This window comes from Siniperca chuatsi, linkage group LG16 (assembly GCF_020085105.1).
Source record: "Siniperca chuatsi isolate FFG_IHB_CAS linkage group LG16, ASM2008510v1, whole genome shotgun sequence".
NCBI classification, from domain to species: domain Eukaryota; kingdom Metazoa; phylum Chordata; class Actinopteri; order Centrarchiformes; family Sinipercidae; genus Siniperca; species Siniperca chuatsi.
The window spans coordinates 14,789,341-14,810,614 of NC_058057.1; the positions used below are offsets into that span (position 1 = coordinate 14,789,341).

Here is a 21,274-nt window from a genome sequence, read left to right on the forward strand (position 1 = left end):
ATGTTAGACAAAAGCTAGTGTGAGCTGAGTGTTTTTATGTCTTAAAACATGTCTGGATCTTTAAACAACAAAATCCTGGGTATTGCACAAAGAGAAACTTTTATTTTGCAACTGATGCTGAAATCCAGCTGTAGCCAACTATGCTTTAGGCGTACAAGAACAGAAAAAAAGTGTCGGCATATGGTTTGTACCGCCCTTTAACGCATCACTCCTCAGGCCCTTCCTCTCCGGAGTTTCCAAGTTTTCCACTTCACTGAATTTGAGCAGAGTAACTTCTAAAATTGCTTAAATATCATCTAGGACGGAAATGCTTTGCAAACATAATTTCCGGCACCACAGAATACTTTCACTGTCGTGATGTGGCTGCCTTGCGGATGCACCTCAAAGTACGCCTTTACTGTCTTCAGATCTTATTTCCATGTTTTGGGTCGACGGAGATGTAACATAGCGGCGTTTATGCCGGAGGCTGCGGGGTTTGAAGGCGCGTCGGACCGCTCGGCACTGCAGGAGTTTTCCGTCTCCAACAGTGAGAGCTTCTGGGCCGCTGCGGCGCGTCAGAGACTGAGCTGGATCAGTCCTTTCCACACGGTCCTGGACTGTGATCTGAGCCGAGGCAAGATTACGTGGTTTGAGGGAGGAAAGCTGAATGTGTCCGGTAAGACTGTGGTCACATTTAATTAGAATACGACAAGTGGATTTCTGGAAATAGATTTGGTCATTAGAATAAACTGATTCATTCAAGTCATAATCGGAGGCAGTAGAATGTGATTTTATTTCCTCCTGACAGACAGTTTTCCATGCTGCTTTTTGAGGAACACTTCTAAATAAAACACGAGACAGCGAAGGCATCATCATGCAAAGCAATCTTTATCAGCATATCTATCCAAATAATACCTTGAACGCACCATGCTAATGTGGTGTTGAGTGAAGCAGCTAATGTGACATTTTCAATGTGTGTGTGTGTGCATCTGGTTTCTTTATGGGCACATGCAGTGAACTGCCTGGACCGCCACGTGCACACCTGTCCTGAGAGGGTGGCCCTGATCTGGGAGAGAGATGAACCGGGGTCAGAGGTCAAAGTCACCTACAGGTCAGCAGGTTGGATTTAGAGTGTGTGTGTGTTCCTCGTCCTTTCGTCCTCCTATAGTCTAGTTCATTGATATCTCTCTACAGGCAGTTACTGGAGATGACATGTCGCCTGGGCAACCTGTTAAGGCGGCGTGGAGTGAAGAGGGGGGACTGTGTCACCATCTACATGCCTCCTTGCCCTCTGGCTGTGGCGTCCATGTTGGCCTGTGCTCGTATTGGTGCAGCACACAACGTGGTGTTTGCAGGCTTCAGTGCTGATGCCCTCGCAGAGCGAATCAGAGACGGTGAGACAGTGTGACTCACCTGCTGATGCTGTGTGACTGAGATGATATATTTAAGTGACAGAATGAGTCTGGAAACACATTTCCAGGACACATTTTAAAGCTGCACTAATCAATATTTGTATTTTAACAATGGATCAAATCACTATCTGTAATGTGAAAGCGGTTGCTTGTAGTGACAAACCCACGGAGAAGTATCACCCTTCAGTTTCCCTCAGCTCTACGGAACATTTTAGCATCTTTCAGCTTATTGTTTTGTTTTAAAGCTGCAACTTTACTGTTTGGTTCGGTCTCACAGCGCTCATTAACCTCGTTTCCAGCAGCAGCAGGCAGATGTTTTTAGTGAAAAAGCCCTGATAAACTCACTGTACACTACCTGCCTAGCAGCAAACAGCAGACAAAGTTATCGACTAGCTGGTGAACATAGTGGAGCATTTAGCAGCTAAAGAGACAAGTATTTTTCTTAGGAGTTGGTGGAGACCAAAAACAGAGCTAAAAGGAGAGTGACTATTGGACTTGCATTTATCAGGTGACACAAACACAACTCCAAATTAATGCTAATGTTGCTGTCTGTCTGCTGTATGTGGAAATTGGCAATCGTCTGCTAATATTTTCGCCATAACAACTTTATAGGATGATTATATGTCAATGTTGTGGTTTCAGATTTTTCTGCTTCCCCCAAGTGGCCAAAAATCAATTAATGCTGCTTTTAAAAAATGAAATTTTTTTAGTGTTCATTTTTAATATTACTTGGTCGGCAGGAAATACTGATTGCGTGAGTGAAGTATCTGATTTCCTAGATCAAAAGATTATGATTGGCTCCTCACTCTTCACCTTCTTCCTAGACAGAAAGTATTCTTGGGCCCTTCCTTTTATGAGGTTCAATGTGTGTTTTGTGATATAATCCACACACAGTTCAGTTTAGGTCACAAAACACAGGCTCTGCTAAATGACCTATTTTTTTTTTTTACCTCTACTGTCGTTAGCCACAGTATCACAATATTTGCATACTAAGTTTGAAATTGAAATAAAATGCAGGAAGTAAAAGTGACAGTAACAGTGCAGTTAATAAAAAAAAAATAACTCAATCACAACAAAAACCCACCTCAGCAGTCTGATTTCTTAAACATCACATTTTCAGCCCAGTCCAGCACCATCATCACGGTGAACCAGGGCGTCAGAGGGGGTAAGATCACCGAGCTGAAGAAGACGGTGGATACGGCTGTTCAGAGCTGCCCGACAGTAGAGCAGGTGTTTGTTGCTGTGAGAACAGAGAATCCGGTCGCCATGACAGCCAGGGACGTCGCCATGGAGGAGGTGAGAGAGCAGAAAGCCAATCAGAACTTGATTAAGATATTAATACCAACAGCAGCTGCACTGTGTCACTTTTCCCTGGTCAAATAAAGATGCTAAAAATGTTTATTAAGCCAAAATGCATTTTGGCTTAATAAAAAATTAACCAATTAACCAAAATTGTTCATTTTGAGTCGATCAACTAACTGATTAATCAACACATTTTTGAGGTTGCATCGCACAATCTTCTTCAGCCAAAGAAAAGGAAATGTGAACATCTTCACTTCCATGAAAACTGGGCAAACTTCATCTGCTGAGGAAGATCCTGTGACATGATTGAAAGCAGAACAGCTACTGAATGGATCATTTCAGCACTAATCTTGATTCTTATATGCCTAGTTAGTTTCTCTTCTTGCATCTTAAAAAGTTGTATTGCAAGTGTTGCGCACTTTCAACAAGAAAAAGCAATAAAGTTTGTTCTATTGTGGTTCCATTACTATGCTGCATTTACTAAATGTGATTTTTAACAAATTAAAACTAAAAAGTCACTGTGTTGTGCAGGAGATGCTGAAGGAGGACGTGGTGTGTGAGCCAGCTGCCATGGACAGTGAGGACGTGTTGTTCCTGCTTTATACATCAGGCAGCACGGGGAAGCCCAAAGGACTCGTCCACACTCAGGCTGGATACCTGCTGTATGCCGCACTCACACACAGGGTAACATCAAGCACAACCTGTGGTGTTTTGTTGATTTCATTTTTTATTTTTTTTAATCACACAGTGTATAGTTACTGTATGCCAGCGATGTCATAATCCAGTGTTTATCCATCTGTAGAGAAAATAGAAGCCTGATCACAGCAGGTTACAGAAGAGTTTCACAAAAATGGTGCTGTAGTTTGGTGTATTCATGTAATATAGTGAGCTCAAGGTATATTAATAACTACACTTACAGCTTAAATGGGTATAAAAGGAAATGAAATACCGTATTTTCTTCTCGTTTTATCCAATCGTCACCAGTATGTCTTCAGCTACCATGACGGTGATGTGTTCGGGTGTGTGGCAGATATTGGTTGGATAACAGGACACAGTTACAGTGTCTACGGGCCCCTGGCCAACGGGGGAACCACTGTCCTGTTTGAGAGCACTCCCATTTACCCTGACCCAGGTATGAATGTCAGCAAATGTCTGAATGTATCAAGACTAGTCAATAAATTCATAATAAAAAAGAAAACACCTTTAGTTGAACAGTAAACCCTCCAATTTGTCATATATTCACCAGTCTTAGCTCTAACGGTATCATAAAGTGTGTTGGCACACTCCTTCTAAGAATCCCCGTCCTTTGCCAAGAGCTCTGCATGCTCGTGTGTTTGTCTATGATTAACTGTTTACAGTTGAACTTGAACTTGAACTTGGCCATACCTTCCACGCTAAAATAAGGGACTTCTATATACACAGGAGTCAGGACACAGTCATCATATGTGTCAGCACACACACCTTGTTATTGTCAAGGAGAAACGCAACAAAACTGGAAGTTAAAATCCCTCTGATGTTAGTCTTCATTTCTCAGGCCACAGCTCCAGTCTAATCTCCAATTTCTGATTCTGATTTGAGATTTTCAGTATCATCTTAGTACATGGTAGTGCATCTCTTTGGACCATGCTAATGTAGACATGTTTTGTTGTTCACAGGAAGGTACTGGGAGATGGTTCAGAGACTTAAGATTAACCAGTTTTACGGGGCTCCCACAGCGATCCGCCTGCTGCTCAAGTACGGAGACCAGTGGGTGCACAAGTACAACCGCTCCACCCTCAAAACACTCGGCTCTGGTACGCCAAACATACTTCTACTTAGAAATACTATTATGTGCACAAGAGCTCACCACTTTAGTGAAATTTAGTTTTTGCCAACCTGGTTCTCATTTGCTTAGTGATGGCCATCTCTCCTTTTTGATTATGTAGAACTAGAGTCCAACGAGTAACACAAGCAGTCAGACAAAGTGGGAAATCCACAATTTAACCATATATATCTGCACTTATTTGGAGGTAAAAACAAACGTGAATTTTATTTAATTATTTCCCAAACTGTCGTGTGTTAACATCTACATATAACAACATATCATTTATAGAACTTCCCAGTTCAGTGTCAACCTACCATACTTACCACCAGTTGTGCATGCACGCAGCTTTTAAATGCATAGTTGAAATGGACATATCTGGCTCTTTCACATTTCAAAATAATTTGATTTACATAACTGGGTAAAGATGGATATTGATGTGCAAAATGTTAAATAACTGATGGCCACAAATGGGACCCAGATTGTAAAATTGACTTAATTTATCCGAGTCATGTACACCAGCTGGCACTTGTCTACATCAAATACAGTATGTCGTGTACTAGAGAGTGACCTCACAAATTCCTTTCCTCTAAGCACACACATATTACATACTTAAAGTATATTTAAAGTCAAGCCTGGCTGGCATGTCAACATGCCTCAGTGATCCACAGTGTCCACGGCAAAGTCCAGCATGCCAGGAGATCAAACACACACACACACACACACACACACACACACACACACACACACACACACACACACACACACACACACACACACACACACACACACACACACACACACACACACACACACACACACACACACACACACACCTGTTCCCCTGAAACATGAAGCGTATGGGTTAAAACAAAGCATAACATAAAGAATGGAAATCCTCTTCCTAACCAACACAAATAGCTTTTTCTTTGTTTTGTTTTTTACAGAAACACTTTTTTTCTTTGTTTTGCAAAACATAAAAATATGCATTGGACTAAAACACGTACATAAAACAATATGACTACATTATATGTTTTAAGCTGTCCTCGTCTGTGTGCAGTTGGTGAGCCCATCAACATTGAAGCGTGGGAGTGGTACCACAGAGTGGTTGGGGACAGACGCTGCCCTGTGGTCGACACCTGGTGGCAAACAGGTAACTGGGAATACACTGAAATGTGGAATTTATTTAATATTGGAAACAAAATGAAACAAGAGACTAGAGACATGCTAGCTGCACTGTGATGCTGTACTTGCTAACATGCTCACAAATACAATGCTTACATGATGATGTTATGCAGATATAATACGCAGATATAATGTTCACCATCTTAGTTTAGCATGTTAGCATGTAACATTTGCTAATTTTCACTAAAAGTACAGATGAGGCTGATGGGAATGTAATTAGTTTTGTTGGTTTTTAGTCATAAAACAAAGTAGACAAATTAAAATTTAGAGCTGATTATGGCGCTATAGATGAAAAGTTAAGTTAAAATTCATCCTGAGGGGGACATGAATATCTGAACCAAATTTAATGGCAAAATGTCGGGTCATTTAGTGTCAAGCAAGCATTCCCGTCATTTGCTGTTTTTACTAACACAAATACTTTCCTGAGAACGAAACAGATCAGTCTGAAATGACTACATGAACTGAAATTATTAATCGATTATTAAAACTGATTTATTTTTCTGTCTGTAACCTAATCATTCAGTGACTAATCTAACTCATTAAACTGATGCAACTTTTACATCTTTGTCAGACTGCATTTAGCATGTTTTAGAATATTCATTGCTGCTGCATCACTGTTGGAAGAACTGGATCCGTTCTTCAGCCTACATTACACATGCATTGTGTCATTGATTATTTTACCATCGTACAGTTTTCTCTGTTTTTTCTCTATCTCCCTGTGTTCTCTAACTTTCTGGTGATATGTCATCACCAATTAACCAAATCTAATTTATTGTGCTCCCACTGAACTTGGTTTTGTCTCTCATGCTGTGAGTCTTATAGTAGCATTTCATCACTTGTTAGCACAATCACAATCCCTCCACAAAGGACCGTTAAGTTCACAAACTGTTCCTCGAACACAGCCACGTCTGCAGGCACTAAACCGGTCGGTCTTAAAGGGGAGAGCAGTCTGCTCCGTCCCTCCAACAATAACAGTGTTACATAACATCGTGACTATGGTAAAGTGCATGCGTATACATACACAATAATACAGTACGTGGGGGTCTCTCTCTATCACACGCGCACACACACATATGCAGAAAGAGAGGGAACGTTTCTATCCCCTCTGGACTCCTGAAACAATCCAGATGTTTTCCTCTCAGAGTTAAGCATCTGATCTCAGAAGCAGCACAGGAAACCAGAGGCATGAACTAAATCTCAACGTCAGCCTGTTTTTCTTGATATCGATTAACAACAACAGTTAACATTAACACCCTGTGGAGAATAATTTCATCCCATCTTCCCTGTTTTGTTTGTTTGTTTTTGTAGGCTAACCACCTCTAAATCCTACAAACAAAATTAAAATTTATTCTTCAATTTGTCTCTACATTGAGCACTGAGAAATAGAAAATATGTTTGTAAAAAATTTGATTTGTAAAAATAAATATTTAGACTGTGTAAACTGCTGTATAATAATTTGTCCTTCACACTTATATAACCTCTGATTTCACTGCAAAATAACCACATAATACTAAAGTACTTATGATGGGACATAATGACATGTTCGGAATCAGCTGATTTTGCTAATAAAATCAATTTTGCGGATGAACACAGGACCCTACTGACACTATGTGTTTCATCCTCAGTCCCTTCAAATTAGATTGAGTAATGCCCAAATGGAGTAAAGCTGCGTTAATTACCATACAAATGGCAAAAATCTATAATTAATTGACGATAATTAAACATCACAGCATCATGAGCTGTGAGAATTACAGACACAGATATGACCCAAATACGCTACTTCAGGAAAAAGGATTGTATTATTTTCCTGGACCAGTGTTTCCAATTAGGACTAAATGGCATTATTCATAAATGCCATTTGGTTGATCTGGGAGCAAGTAGCCTGTTTAGAGAGAAAATTAGATTTTGATCTGCTGTTGGCATACGGCCTCCATGTTGGATCATACAGGACTAGAGAGGTGAGAGGATGCAGGAGGACAGGAGGTGGAAAAGTTCTGTAGCATCTAACAGCAAGAAAGAAGGAAAGAATATCAATATATTGCTTTCTTGTCAAGAGTTGATATAAAGATTGATACCACTCTCACATCTTTATGCTAAATATGAAGTTACAGCCAGCATCCAGTTAGCTTAGCTTAGCATAGCGACTGAAAACAGGGGGAAGCTAACCTGGCTTTATCCAAAGGTAACACAATTCCTAGCTAGGCTAGTTGTTTCCCCATTTCCAGTCTTTGTGCTAAGCTAAGCTAACCAGCTGCTGGCTGTGACTTCATGCTGAACAAACACACATGAGAGTGGTATTGATTTTCTCATGTAACTTTCTGCAAGAGAGTGAATAAGCGAATTTCCCAAATGTTTAACTATTCCTTTACCATTTTTAAAATGTTGAAGACAGCCTCCACTGAGTTTGGAAGAGGCTCAACAAAAGAGTGTTGATGATTTGTGCGGGGGTTTTAGTCCAGAAGTCTCTCGGTTACAGTTGATTTGAACAGGATGCTGGTTGCTAATGCTATTGTGGGATCATCTGTTGTGTCCTACTTTATAACGGGTCCCCTCTGCTGTCTCCGGCACTGTTGCCACCAACACCACCAGGCGGATTACGAGGGTCTCTGAGGTCCAGGCAAACCTAATTTAATTCAATTTACTTAGTATGGCTGTAATTCCACAATCTACATCTGTAGCAATGAGAAGGGCTTATGCTAGATTTACAAAGTGTTATCTGGCTCTGTCATTTATATTTTCCTACTCACTCCTCTGTCCCTTTCATTTTTTCCCCCACTCTGCTTCAGTGCATCTTTAGTGCTTTAAAAAAATTATGATTTGCAGTTATGTTTTTCCGTTCAGGTTAATTCTTTGTCTTTTGTTGGGTGTTGCACTATATTAATCTGGTCTTGACCAATCTGGCTCTGTTCTGAGCAGGTATGCATGTAGAACTGTGACTATGGTTCATCCATCCTCAGTCTTTTACATCCATATGAGACATTTTCAATTCAACAATGGACTTTTATAAAAGCACATCGCTTTGTTTGTGTTTAAATAAGTCTGATAATATTCTATATTTGTCTTATTATCAAAAGACAATAAGAAAAATATAGAATAACACCAGCTTTATGATCTGCCTTGTTTTGCTCTGTTCTCAGAGACAGGTGGTATCTGCATCGCCCCAAGGCCATCGGACCCAGATGCAGAGATTGTCCCAGGAATGGCTATGAGACCTTTCTTTGGCATTAAGCCCGTGCTCATGGACCCTGAGGTGTGGTGCTCATCCCTGTGTGTGTGTGTGTGTGTGTGTGTGTGTGTGTGTGTGTGTGTGTGTGTGTGTGTATATAGTGTGCCATCCATGCAAATGTTGGATAGCTGGGAACGGCCTGGAGGGTGGGTCAGATTAGGATTATAAAATAGTCACCAGCTGTGTCACTTTTGATACCCATCCTGCTCCCACCCGTCAGTCCCACTCTGTGCGTGCCAAACTCCCCATTTAAAATCTGTCACACTACTTTGTGGCTATTGCAGTTGCACAGATTGCACAGACAGTTGGAGTGGTGTCTCTGAGCTGATCGCTCTTCCTCCCTGTCAACAAAAACACACAAATACGCCCACACACAGCATTTTGAGAGCTTCGATATTCACAGGGTTTAATGTGTGCCTTTTCTCTTTAATTTTGAGAGGAATATTCTACAAGTTTTTTCATCAGTCTTGTCTAATTGTTAGATCAATCACCAGTTTCCCTGACCATACAATGCTGGAAATAACATGCACCAAATAATACTTCATAGTTTTCAAAATCATTTTTGTGCTCTTAAAGCCCTTATTTGCACTTGTGTTAAAATGTATCACCGTTTTTTAATTTTCTTCAGGGAAAAGAGCTGACTTCCAACCACACATCTGGAGCTCTGTGTATAGCTCAGCCTTGGCCTGGTATGGCCCGAACCATTCATAACAACCACCAGAGATTCATTGAGACCTACTGTCAGCCTTATCCTGGTACAGTACGATGTGTTCGAGAACAAACTCTCTATTTTTATGGTGTTTCTCAACTCTCTAATTCCCTCTGTCTGTGCCAAAAGGTTACTTCTTTACTGGTGATGGCGCCTATCGCTCTAAGGAGGGGTATTACCAAATCACTGGCCGCCTTGATGATGTCATCAACGTGAGCGGTCACAGGATTGGGACCGCAGAAATAGAGGATGTGGTGGTAAGGTCAATCAATGATTAACAAAGTATTTTTATTCATAAACACTCACATGATGGTAACATGCTAATGTTTGTCTAGAAGATCATACTAACTTTATTTTATTAGCATGCTATGAAAGCAATAATCTCTCTCAGGAATTTGTTCAAACTAACAGTAGTTTTACAGGTATCCTGGCATGACCTAAAGTGTTGGCCAAGTGGAACGTTTTACTTTTTGGTGGCTCTATATGAAAAGTCATGTTATCAACAACGTCATTATCCGAGGACCATGAATGCCTGAATTGAATTTAATGGCAAATCATCCAGTATTTATCAAGATATTTTACTCTAGACCAAAGTGTGACTGACAACAGTGACATACCTAAAACCATGTTTTTATCAGGGCTGAAATATAGAAAAACACCCCAAAAGTTCTCAAAATTACAAATGTGTCCAGTTCGATATAAAAGCAATTTAGAAAAATTATAGCAATAAAGTCATGAATAAAATGATATTCAAAAGTAGGAAAGAAGGAAAAGGGGTTGACATCTTTGAATAGGGTTGAAGTAATTTCAATTTCATTGTGGACAAGTGCTTTTTTTTTTAGGTCATTTTCCTAACGTTTAACCAAAGAGACATTTATGGGTTTTTTAAATTTTTTTCAAAGCTCAAGCAGTCAAATCTTTTCCCATAAAGTGTACAGACGACCCTGATTGTGATTTCTTTAACAGAATCAATGCACTATAGTGGCTGAGTCTGCAGTCGTGGGATACTCTCATAACATCAAAGGACAAGGTGAGCAAGAAATCTTTTTTCAGTGTAATTCAGTCAAAAAATGTGTTTCCCACATAATGTAGTTCACAGGGATGGATAAAAATATGTGACAGCAATGTTAGCTAAGAATGTCCATCACACATCTGTGTCAGGTGTGTATGCCTTTGTGGTGCTAAAAAAGGGTGTGGACGTCCATGAGGCTGACCTGTCCCGGCAGCTAAACGACATGGTATCAAAAAAGATCGCCAAGTATGCCTGTCCAGACTACATCCAGGTAATTCCGTCTCACTGACTTTAAATTAAAAGCAGACATTCAAGACTAACTTGTACTTAGTCACTTTGGTAATTTTTTTGGTCATTCTCACAGCTAGTCCAGCGTCTGCCTAAGACACGCTCAGGTAAGATAATGCGCCGGGTGCTGCGTAACGTGGTGGAGCAAGACGTGAACAGGTTGGGTGACCTCAGCACGCTGGATGATCCTGCAGCAGTTCAAGAGATCATCCAAGGTCACCATGAGCTCTGTAGTAAACAACCACCACGATGATGTGTTTTCTGAAAACATTCTCATCTAAAGAGGAATATGTGATGCTTGCATGTTACTCTCTGTATTACTTAAACAGACTTGTGCCATTGTAACAAAAATTATATTAAAAGGCCACATATTTAGTTTTTATTTTACATATGACATTTTGATGAAATCAGGTAAACAACTCTTTAAAACTGTATGTATAATCCACAGATGTACTCTGCACTTGATAGGAGTTACATAGAGCTGAGAACATTGTTTTTATTACAAAATTTTAACTAATATTTCCAATGTAGTGATTATAAACATAATACAATAAACAAATGTAATCTCACATAAAGGCACACAAGATCTACTGAGTGTCCTTCTTTCCTGATTTGTTGTCATGATAGACAAATTTAAAATTACGTAGCCGTCCAAGCCATTCGTTTGTCAAAGTCTTTGGGTCCAGAACATTTTGGCTGAGCTCTCCCTCCTGACCCACAAGCGTCCAACAAAGCGTCATCTTCCTTGGAAAGTGTTGCACTCCCACCCATTTTCTTAACCTCGCATTTAACCGAGCAAGCTGGTGAGAAATGTTATTCTCTTAAAATGCCCGTGGACATGAATACATATATAAATACATATAAACCTGATGACTGAAGGAGGAGGAGGAACTGGGATTTAAAGTACCTTGTTGAAGAGCACTTGAATGTTATTTAAATGACGAATTCAGGAGTGTTTTCTGTTCTCGTCTCCCACACTGATGCTTACAGGATTTCAAAGAGATAACCATGCAGTCACATGGCTTCTTCTCTGAGAGCGAGGCTCCCACTGCCTCCTTTTAACTTAGTTAACTCCCACCGGCCTCCTCCACACAGTTTCAACTGGACATCATGGTACTGTGAGAAATAGAAAGACAGAGTTACTGAGTACTTTGTAGATAGCAGAACTGGCTATATAGTAAGCATGGGTGGAAAAAAATATTATAAATAAATGAAAGTTCACAAATTCAATTAAATGATTTTACTATCACTTCAAGCTGGCTGATTCATGTGTGTTGAGTCTACCTTCTCCAGGCTGCTCCGGTGTCCCAGACTGACCAAAGTCATGCCAAGCTGTTTACAGGTTCGGTACAGCTGTGCTTCTGCCTCCTCAGTCAAAGCACTGGTGGCCTCATCCAATACTGCAAAATAAAATAAATAAAAAAAAAAACACGTAAAAAAAGAACAACACTAGTTTAAGAAAGCTCCGGTCTGGGTCACCTCTAACACAGAGGACAGGATGAATGTTTTGAATGTTAAATGTTTCACATCAGAAATGCTAAATTAAGGTTTTAAATTAAAGACAGTACGCAAGGCTAGCTCCCCTGAAACTGTCAGAATCACTCAAAGTTCTGAGATGCTTTCATGAATACGTTACAGAAATCCAGAACAACACACCTGCATATTTGGGCTGCAGGTAGAAGAGTCGTGCAAAGCAGAGACGCTGCATTTCACCTGGAGACAGAACATCGTACCTGCAGAGAATAACTAGTTCAGAGTTTGCATCATTTTGTGGCACATTTGAAGAGGAGTGTTAATGTGACCACTGCACAGTAACACACAATACACGCATTTAGTGTTTCACTTTGTCATATTTATGACGTTTTCTCTTACCAGTTCCAGTCCACCTTTTCATCCAGCCCGCCTGTACGCTTTAGGAGACTGGACTGGAGGATCGATACAAGTTTGATTCAGGATCAGTGCATGTTCAAAATAAAAATAATTTAATGAAATATTCAAAGTGAATAAACAATTTAGCAAAACAAACTGAAGATTTTAATTTAAAGGAATATACTGTAGGATAAAGTCACTCACCACTCCAGCTAGTTCCAGGAACTGTATAATTCTGTCATCGTCCACAGACCCTGAAAAGAGGGCACGTACATTATGAATATCACAAACTGAAATGATTTCAGTCATTTCAGGAGCCAGCATCAGCACCAAGTTAGTTTGATATAAATATAAAAGTTGTACCTATATACATTCATCTTCTTACAACACTGATTTACTGTATCAATGGTATTATTGTATTATTATTGTAGTATTAAATGAGCTGCTTTAATCAAAACATATTTCTGTCAGGACACATTTGAAAAGACGTATTTCTCTGGCTTTTAATGTAATGTTTAATGTAAATGCAGTCAAAATGACATACGACACTTGTTATGTGTTTTTATCTTATATTCATTTGTATGTTTGTAGGTTTTTTTGCCAGCACAACTAACTGTGATTAAATTAATGTGAAATCTGATACCTGATGCAGGGTAAATATCCTTCAGTGGGTAGATCACCTGTTGGAGAAGAGAGGTCCAGTTGATCCTCATTCATTCTAATCTTTTTTGATTTTGGTAGATTTCAGCACTTGCAACAAGCATAGCATCTTTACACATATATTTATGATTTGACAAGTTACAGGCTCTATAGAGAAACAACCCTAGAAGAAAAACAACATAAAAGAAGAGACAGCGACCTGTTCACGCAGTGTGCCATCAGTCAGGTAAGGTTTCTGCGGCAGGAAGAGGGTTCCTCTGGGCCCGAAACATGTGGTCATCTGGACAAAACCTGAGGAGCCAGACGTGTCATGAAGCTACTAATGTGTGCAGATATCACAGATCAAGTCTTTGTTTTGCAATACTTAGGTGCAATATTTGCACAAAAAAATGTTGGTTTTTTTAACATTTTTTTTTAAATTGTAAAAAAAGTATGAATAACAAAACAAAAACAGTGCTACCCTCTCCCCGTCTCGTAAGAAAAGCTGTACAGAAAACAAACTAGATCATGTGTAGATCCCTCACCTCTATCTTGCCATAAACACAGATCTGGGATCTGTAAAAACAAAACTTGCAGTTGGAGCCTTGTATCCTCTGCCCTAAAAAATATGCCTCAATACTTTAATGGACAACTTTTGATAAAAGATGCCAATGTATCCATATATCTATGAGCTATTTTCAGACGTATTTCTGTGTTTATTGTTTTAAAGTATAGGCTGTGATACAAATTTGTATTTAAAACAGGGAAGGGAAAACATGACCACATAATGTGTACTTTTGTACTAAAGTATTTGAAATAAAAATATGCTACAGTACATACAATAAAAAGTGAAAAGTGCCCACAACACTGAGGGGATCCAAATATTTTTAAACTATAGGATACGCACAAACTATTTCTTTTCATAAGCTTCAAGTAATCAAAGTGTTCATGTCCATACTACAATAAAAAAAAAATTTAAACCTAAGGCCCTCAGTGTTGCAGACGTTTGTCACTTATATTTGGTTTTATGTGTCATGGTAAGGATGTACACATTCTTCTTCTATTTCTATTCTGAAATACATACAATTATTCTTATTATTATGGCTCCTGAGCTAAACTGGTCAGGGGCTACCACACCTGTTCATCAAGCCCTTCCTGTCATATTCACTCACATTAAAACTGATTAAAATTAAAATCAAACAGCCTCAGTCTCGCTGCTCTCTCACCGCTGTGTGCCTCCCAAAGTCGGTTGAGGACCCTCAGTAGTGAGGTCTTGCCAGTGCCTGTGTTCCCCACCACTAGCAGATGTGCTCCCTGGCTGATTTTTAGACTCAGATCCTCCACCAGCAGCTGGTCTGAGTAAGGAGATTTGTATGAAAGATGGTCCAGGATGAAGGCAGTGTCCACGGGCCCTGCGTGGACATTGAAGTCACTGTGTGGAGAAATTAAATAAAAAACAAAGAACATGAGGAGGCTGAGAAACATTGTTATAGTCATCTTTAGTCATCTTCTTTGCTCTTATTTGTCTTGTTTTTTAATCTAATCTAATTTTAGCCACGTGTGCATTATTTTAACATGCTGTCTGTTACTTTTTTGCAGCAGAGATTATTGTAAAAGTGCTCACACAAACCTGTCAAAGTCGTAGCTTTCCCCTGATGCCGGGTCATAGTCACATTGCGTGCGTAGGATGTCATCCATCACCTCCCTCAGCTCCCCAATCCTGACCACAAAACACACACACACACACACACACACACACACACACACACAGATTCAGTGATAGAAAGGTGGACGGCATACACAAACGCTGCTGTCATCATCTGTCCTCCAGGAAGTGAATTTAAGTATGCAGTGTGATACCTGTGGGTGTATCCAGCCACATCTGACAGAGTGGTTGACAGGTCTATTAGCTGCGTGAAGCCATTTATCAAGTAGATGCAGACAAAGGCGTTCTGAATATGAAAAAGGAGAGGGAGAACCAGAGCAGAGACTAAATAAGAGACAAGATTAAAAGAAGAATGTCAGAACACAGAAAAAAGGCAGTAACTACATGGCACATCGGACATCAGCACCAAAACGAGACAAGAGGAATTTAATACTAGCTGATGATAATACTTAACTATGCTTGTCTACATGTGATTGAGACAGTTCTGACGCTACAATAATACTTTTTTAGATTCAGAAGTGAGATCTCTGTCTAACAACAGGCATTTGAACTCAGCATGAATGTAGTTGAACAGATTTATCAGGAGAGCAAGCTTTTGCTGCCACCTAGTGTTTAAATTCACATTCAGCCAGCTACTCTGTGGTGGCAACCCTTCATACCCTCTGCTATCCCTCAAATAAACTCTGAGAGGAAAAGGTAACATGAGCACATACTGTATCATTACTTACTGTATTCTGTATCTCAATTTAAAATATTTTGTCAATTTCTATTAGAAATTTAACTTATTTCTAAATTGTTTAAACTAGTCATTAATCATTAATATGATGTGTTACTCTGCTTTTTGTTTTACACTGTGTTTCTGTGTCACTGCTGCATAAGCACTTGCCCTTTGGGGACAAATAGAGATTAACTGACAAAGTTGATTGAAACTGGGAGCAACATTCAAACTTCTACTGATTGTATCAGAATAAAAACATTTTTAAGGGGTCTTATTTTTTTGTATGTGAAGGAAGTTGCACAAGTTCTGAGAAGTAGGGAAAGGAAATATAAAACATGTCATACCTTACTGATGAGAGCACTGAGCTCACCAGGAGTGAGACCGTTATAGATACCAGTGAAGATGGGAATGGCGATTATAATGTAGCTGAGGAAACCTCCAAGGTAGTCAAAGGTATTTACCCCGACTGAGAGAGGAGAGGTCAGAAGTCAACTCTACAAGTTTCATCAAAGCAATCAATGAAAAATAGGAGTCAGTGAGTGGGGGTGTACAGTATAGCGTGTTCTTACTATAAAGCCAGAGCTCTTTGTTTATTAGACTCTTTTGAGTTTGCAGCAGAGCTTGCAGTCTTCGGTCAGTCCTCATGAGCTCCACTTTACCAGCTCTAAAAACAAAGACAGCAGCAGTTTTTCTAACCTGCTATAACTCCATAATCGGTGTGACTTAGTGCTTCAGAACGATTCATATAGTGCCAGATACTGAACTTTCTTTTTAAATCACAGGAAAGTACACCATGTACAGATTCCATGTACGTTATACAGTTATGATTGTCTAAACTTTCTGGAAAGGTCTGTATTTCCGTTTGGGCAGTCTCTGCAGGCATGATACGTGCACGAGACACAGTAAAATAAATGAGAAATGGTTGACCCTGGTATATAAATCATGTGTTTGTGTCTCACCTGTAAAAAGCTGCAGACTCTGCATTGACACGGATCTGCATATGCTTGAATCTGGAGATACACAAACATTAACTCTGAAAAAAAATATTGTTTTCACTTTCAAGCAACACAATTTAAGATTTAACACAATTTTCATTCAGCTGTTACCCCGGCAACACAGAATCGCATTATCTGAACTTGTGACAGTTATATTAAATTACAATTCCTCTTCAGGAAAAGCTGACACATATCCTGTTATTTCCTAAGAGGCAAAAGAAACTGGGCCAAAGTCTACAGATACTTCCTCTTAACAAAATGACTGATTTCCTTGACAACAAACACTGAGAGGATTTGCATCAAATGGAGCTGGCAAATTACCCAAACACAAACTGTTAAAAGTGTTTTCCCTGAACTTCAAGTCAATCCTGCTCGGCTCGTCTGTCAGCACACATTCTTATTGATACTCCATGACTTACAGACTGAACTTACCTGAAGTCTCCCTCCAGTTTTTCTTGCTCAAACAGAGTCGACACAATCGGCCCCATGAGGATTTTATTGGCAATGGTCCCAATCACAAAGTAGCCAAAGATACTCATAGGACCGATCCAGCCGGTGCTGCAAAGCAAGACAACTTTATTTATATACCTCTTTTCAAACACAAAGGCAATTCAAAGTGCTTTACATAAAGAATAAAACAACATGACAAAGACAATGAAAGGCAAAATACATTAAAACAGAATGCATTTAAATAAAATTAAACACTCAAAGCATACAAAAGATAATACTCAAATAAATAAAAGGCGCTGCAGTTACGGTGCAAAAATAGAGCCTCACACTTTTTAGCCTCCATTTAAAAAGGTTAAGAGCTGCAGCAGACCTTTAGAGTTGGAACAGATACGTAGGAATTGTGTCTTTTTCCTGTTTTTCTCTCTTTCACAAGTGTCATCTGTTAAAGACTTTAATATAGAGTCACTGACAACAGGTGGACTTTCTCGTCTCTTTACAAACTACAGACAAAGAGCACATTGGATGGCTAAAAAAAAAAAAGTATTTTTTTGACAACATTCTAACTTTCTTTCAGTCTTTTTTTTTGTAAATGTACCTCTCTAAAGCAAAATGTTGTATAACGTGATACCTTAACAGAGCACAATGTTTGTCTCTGATGATGCTTTCACTTCAACGTCAGAGTAGGTGATAAATGTAGTACGAGTATGATATATTACAGTGCATCACATGTTGCCACGGTACTCTACAAACTCACCTATAAAAGCAGTGGTAGGTGTAGTAAGCCAGTGTGAACGGTGATACGATCAAACGACTAGCCATGGTGCTCATCTGCTTACACAACCTCTCTGCATCCTGACTGATTCGCTGGTCTCTGCAAGTTAGACAGAAAGAAACACAAAGAAAAAACAAATCAATTAAATTATTCCACTTTATGATGTTGTTTAATGTTCTAACAGAAACATGATCTTACACATAAAAACTTTCAGATGATAGACTTTCATGGACACTACACTAAGTACAGACTTATATTTGTACACTCAAATATTGATGAATTGAAATTGCATTTGTGTCTATATTCTTAAAACAAAAGCACTAGATAAATCTACAAAGAGGAAAACCATTAAAGCTTACGGGTTGTCTACGTCCTGTCTGAGTACATTGAGTGTATAATAGACTCGGCCCTGGAAGTAGGCTGTATGGAGGCTCTCAGTTAGTGTCTTCCTCCAGCTAACATACATCTGATTGCAAATGTACTGGTCCAGACTTTTCAACTGGGAGGGAGGGGGAGGGGAAGAGAGAGAGTAAAGTCTATTAGAGAGAAAAAGTAACAAGGACAACAACCAGTAACCATATGCTGACATCTATGAGACTAACAAGAGGAGAAATAAACAGTAAACGGCTAAAATAAACTGTACGTAGAATATCTGTTTCCTCAGAATAAACTCAGTATCGTGAAAGGTATTTACAATTTACAAGTATTAAGATCAAGCGTGTGCAGGCTGCAAAATGAACATGTCAAGCTGTCCTGACCTTGTTGCTACTGTCTGTTATAACAGCAATCCAAAATCAAACATATCATACAATAAAATATAGAAACCTGATTTTTGATTTAGTTCTAGTACACTTCTAAAATCTATAGACAGACAATGTACAGTATTGGGAACATAAGACTTGTCCCAGTTATGATGACACTAATGTTGTATTAAATCACGTATAATTAATAATTTGCCTTTATGGTAGTAAGACTTTGGTACTGTGGTAATGCTCTGTATATTAATAAACAAGTCAACTTTCTGAATATGGTGTAATATCCAGCTGATAAATAAAACTATGCTCATATTTTTAGAAATAAGTTACTGTTCATAACATACAATATACACACAAATAGAAAAACAAGCAACTACAGTAAATTGAGATTTTACAAGAAGATGGCATGATAAAGAATAAACCTTTTGATCAATAATATATGCAAAGTTATTATCCGTGGATAATAAAAATCTGTGTGATGATGCAGTAAATTTTGTCCCACACAAAGAAAAACCTTGTATTATTTAAGCTATATTTTGTTCACTGTATACAAGTTAGTGTATGTAGAAAGCTGTTGAAAGTGCAGAATCTAAAAGTACTAATACTTTTAAGTCTGCAGACCAATCAGAAGCAGAGCTGTGATAATAAGAGAGACGTACAGCTGAGTTTGCACATGAAGAGTGAAGAGTAAAAACTGTTAAAAGACCAAATTCAATGTACAGCAAAATTGTAAGAATGACATCAAGAGGGTTGAACTCTTCTGGCTACTACTGTCAGTAGGTAGATCAACCTCCGCCATCCCCCACAGCTCCTTCAACTTACTGTGGAGTTGAGCAAGATGAGCGCCATAGCTGTGCCCACCAGACTATTGAAGCCTGAGAAATCTTTGTCTGCCAGCACATTGTAGAAGTGGCTGGGGAGGACACCCACTTGGTAAATGATCAGCTGCTCTGATGGCAGAAAAAAAAAAAAAGATGTGTTAGCTAATTTTTGGGAGACCGTTCAAACAGAGACTCGTAAGTAAGTAGGGAAATTAGGCAATGCTTTGAGCTAAAGGTCAGCAGGAAAAAAAAACATAGTATGCATTCTAGTGTTATCTGAAATGTAGTTTTACAATGCTATAAAAGGCAGTAAATGTGTCTCATGATCTTTCACGAGAAAGACGCAATCATTACATTTTATTTTGAAAGCTATCTTGATCTAATTGTGACAATTTATTTCCCCTTTGGCAATCATACTTCTCCTCTTGCACACATAGCTTTAGTAACTCCAGCAGTTACCTGTCAGAGTGACACCAAGTAGCGTCCCAAACATCAGAGCACTTTGACTGGTCCATGATGGGAACAGGACCTTCTGGATGCTGCAGAACCTCTGAACAAACTTCCAGTCTAATTTTGGTCTGACGTTGTGCACAGCAAGAGACATAAAATGGTATTAGGATGTTGCAGCATTTGAATCTTCCAAACTTACATCCTGTGTTCACATGCATGAAATGTGTGATTTTGTCATGAGGAAATTCTTGCTTTACTTAAAGCATTTCTCCTTATACCGCAATACCAACGTTTAAACTGAAAACTGGCCTGCCAATGCAGTGTTGCACCATATGGTGTATTTGCACTAACTTACCTTGTTTCCTGCCTGGAAAGTACAATCATTTAAGAAATGTTTTACTGTTTACTTGTCTATAATGTAATTACAATGAACATTAACATTAAATCTCAGATAAAATACTGAGGTTAGTTAAATTAGCAGAGCAATAACGAAAAACCTTGCTGTTAAGGTGATCAAACTATACATCTCCATCAGTTTCCTTGGAAGTGTAACGTTAGCTTCAGTCTTACCTTTTTGTCCCTCTGCCATTTGACTTTTCCAAACGAGGCATCTGCACTGGCGGCAGGGACTAATATTTCTCCCAGATAAAACTTCACATACGTTTTTCGGACTTTATGTTAGCGGATATTAACCAGCAGGTCAAGATAACTTCAGACTAACCAACGTCTCAAGCAGCCAAAGAGAACAAACGGTTAACTGTTAGCGAGGGGAATAACGAACACATTTCTACAAAATTATTCAAAGTAACTACCCTCTTTTAGCCTCTTTCATGGCTACATTAATTAGCTTAAATGTAACTTTAGCATCGCCTTACCGACCACTCAGTTACCTTGCTACTCCTCCGCGGACTGGAGTTCAGGAGAATGTTTTGGTCGGTAAAAGTAAAAGTCCGGACGTCCGGTTCAATGTACTCAAATTTTTCAAAATAAAAGGTCCCATACTTTTTTATACCAATCAAGTGGGAAAAATGCTCATAAACTTAAATGTTAACCCGCCCCTCTTGGCAAAAATTTGTTTTTACAAAAAACAAACAAACATGATTGTGTGTGCAACACTAAATGGAAACATCTTTTTTGCAAAATGTCCTTTGCACCATTAGTTACATACAGTAGATTCATGCCTGAAAAGATGCAAAAACGTACTATCACTCTCAAACCCAGGATT

The 21,274-nt window shown here is 39.1% G+C and overlaps 2 protein-coding genes across 3 annotated transcripts; one reads left to right on the top strand and one right to left on the bottom strand.

Annotated features, from left to right (window-relative positions):
• Positions 1–35: 35 nt before the first annotated feature.
• Positions 36–11,493, top strand: LOC122862798 (acetyl-coenzyme A synthetase 2-like, mitochondrial). The gene is made up of 14 exons (XM_044168484.1): positions 36–655; positions 994–1,090; positions 1,174–1,373; positions 2,512–2,687; positions 3,225–3,377; positions 3,678–3,825; positions 4,349–4,486; positions 5,555–5,647; positions 8,817–8,929; positions 9,534–9,660; positions 9,744–9,871; positions 10,581–10,644; positions 10,776–10,897; positions 10,991–11,493. The coding sequence occupies exons 1-14, from the start codon at positions 358–360 to the stop codon at positions 11,165–11,167; spliced, it is 2,034 nt and encodes a 677-aa protein (XP_044024419.1). The 5' UTR covers positions 36–357; the 3' UTR covers positions 11,168–11,493.
• abcd4 (ATP-binding cassette, sub-family D (ALD), member 4) lies at positions 11,266–20,996 on the bottom strand. 2 transcript variants are annotated; one of them, XM_044168485.1, is made up of 19 exons: positions 20,620–20,996; positions 20,059–20,177; positions 19,601–19,728; positions 18,383–18,522; positions 18,006–18,122; positions 17,234–17,359; positions 16,766–16,816; positions 16,376–16,470; positions 16,151–16,272; positions 15,283–15,374; positions 15,053–15,142; positions 14,649–14,854; positions 13,643–13,734; positions 13,427–13,463; positions 12,988–13,037; positions 12,787–12,839; positions 12,571–12,647; positions 12,199–12,314; positions 11,266–12,030 (listed from the first exon to the last, which is right to left on the bottom strand). In XM_044168485.1, the coding sequence occupies exons 1-19, from the start codon at positions 20,658–20,660 to the stop codon at positions 11,929–11,931; spliced, it is 1,854 nt and encodes a 617-aa protein (XP_044024420.1). In that variant the 5' UTR covers positions 20,661–20,996; the 3' UTR covers positions 11,266–11,928. The 2 variants fall into 2 exon arrangements, with proteins under 2 accessions (XP_044024420.1, XP_044024422.1); XM_044168487.1 differs by lacking the exons at positions 18,383–18,522; positions 20,620–20,996.
• Between the last annotated feature and the right edge of the window lie 278 nt (positions 20,997–21,274).

Coding starts and splice junctions, on each gene's coding strand:
- abcd4 (XM_044168485.1), bottom strand. CDS start 20,660: ATGCCTCGTTTGGAAAAGTCAAATGGCAGAGGGACAAAAAG. Junction 18,123..18,382: donor AGACAGGACGTAGACAACCC/GTAAGCTTTAAT, acceptor TCTAACTTGCAG/AGACCAGCGAATCAGTCAGG. Junction 17,360..18,005: donor ACCTACCACTGCTTTTATAG/GTGAGTTTGTAG, acceptor CTTGCTTTGCAG/CACCGGCTGGATCGGTCCTA.
- LOC122862798 (XM_044168484.1), top strand. CDS start 358: ATGTGGCTGCCTTGCGGATGCACCTCAAAGTACGCCTTTACTGTCTTC. Junction 2,688..3,224: donor GGGACGTCGCCATGGAGGAG/GTGAGAGAGCAG, acceptor TGTGTTGTGCAG/GAGATGCTGAAGGAGGACGT. Junction 9,661..9,743: donor CTACTGTCAGCCTTATCCTG/GTACAGTACGAT, acceptor CTGTGCCAAAAG/GTTACTTCTTTACTGGTGAT.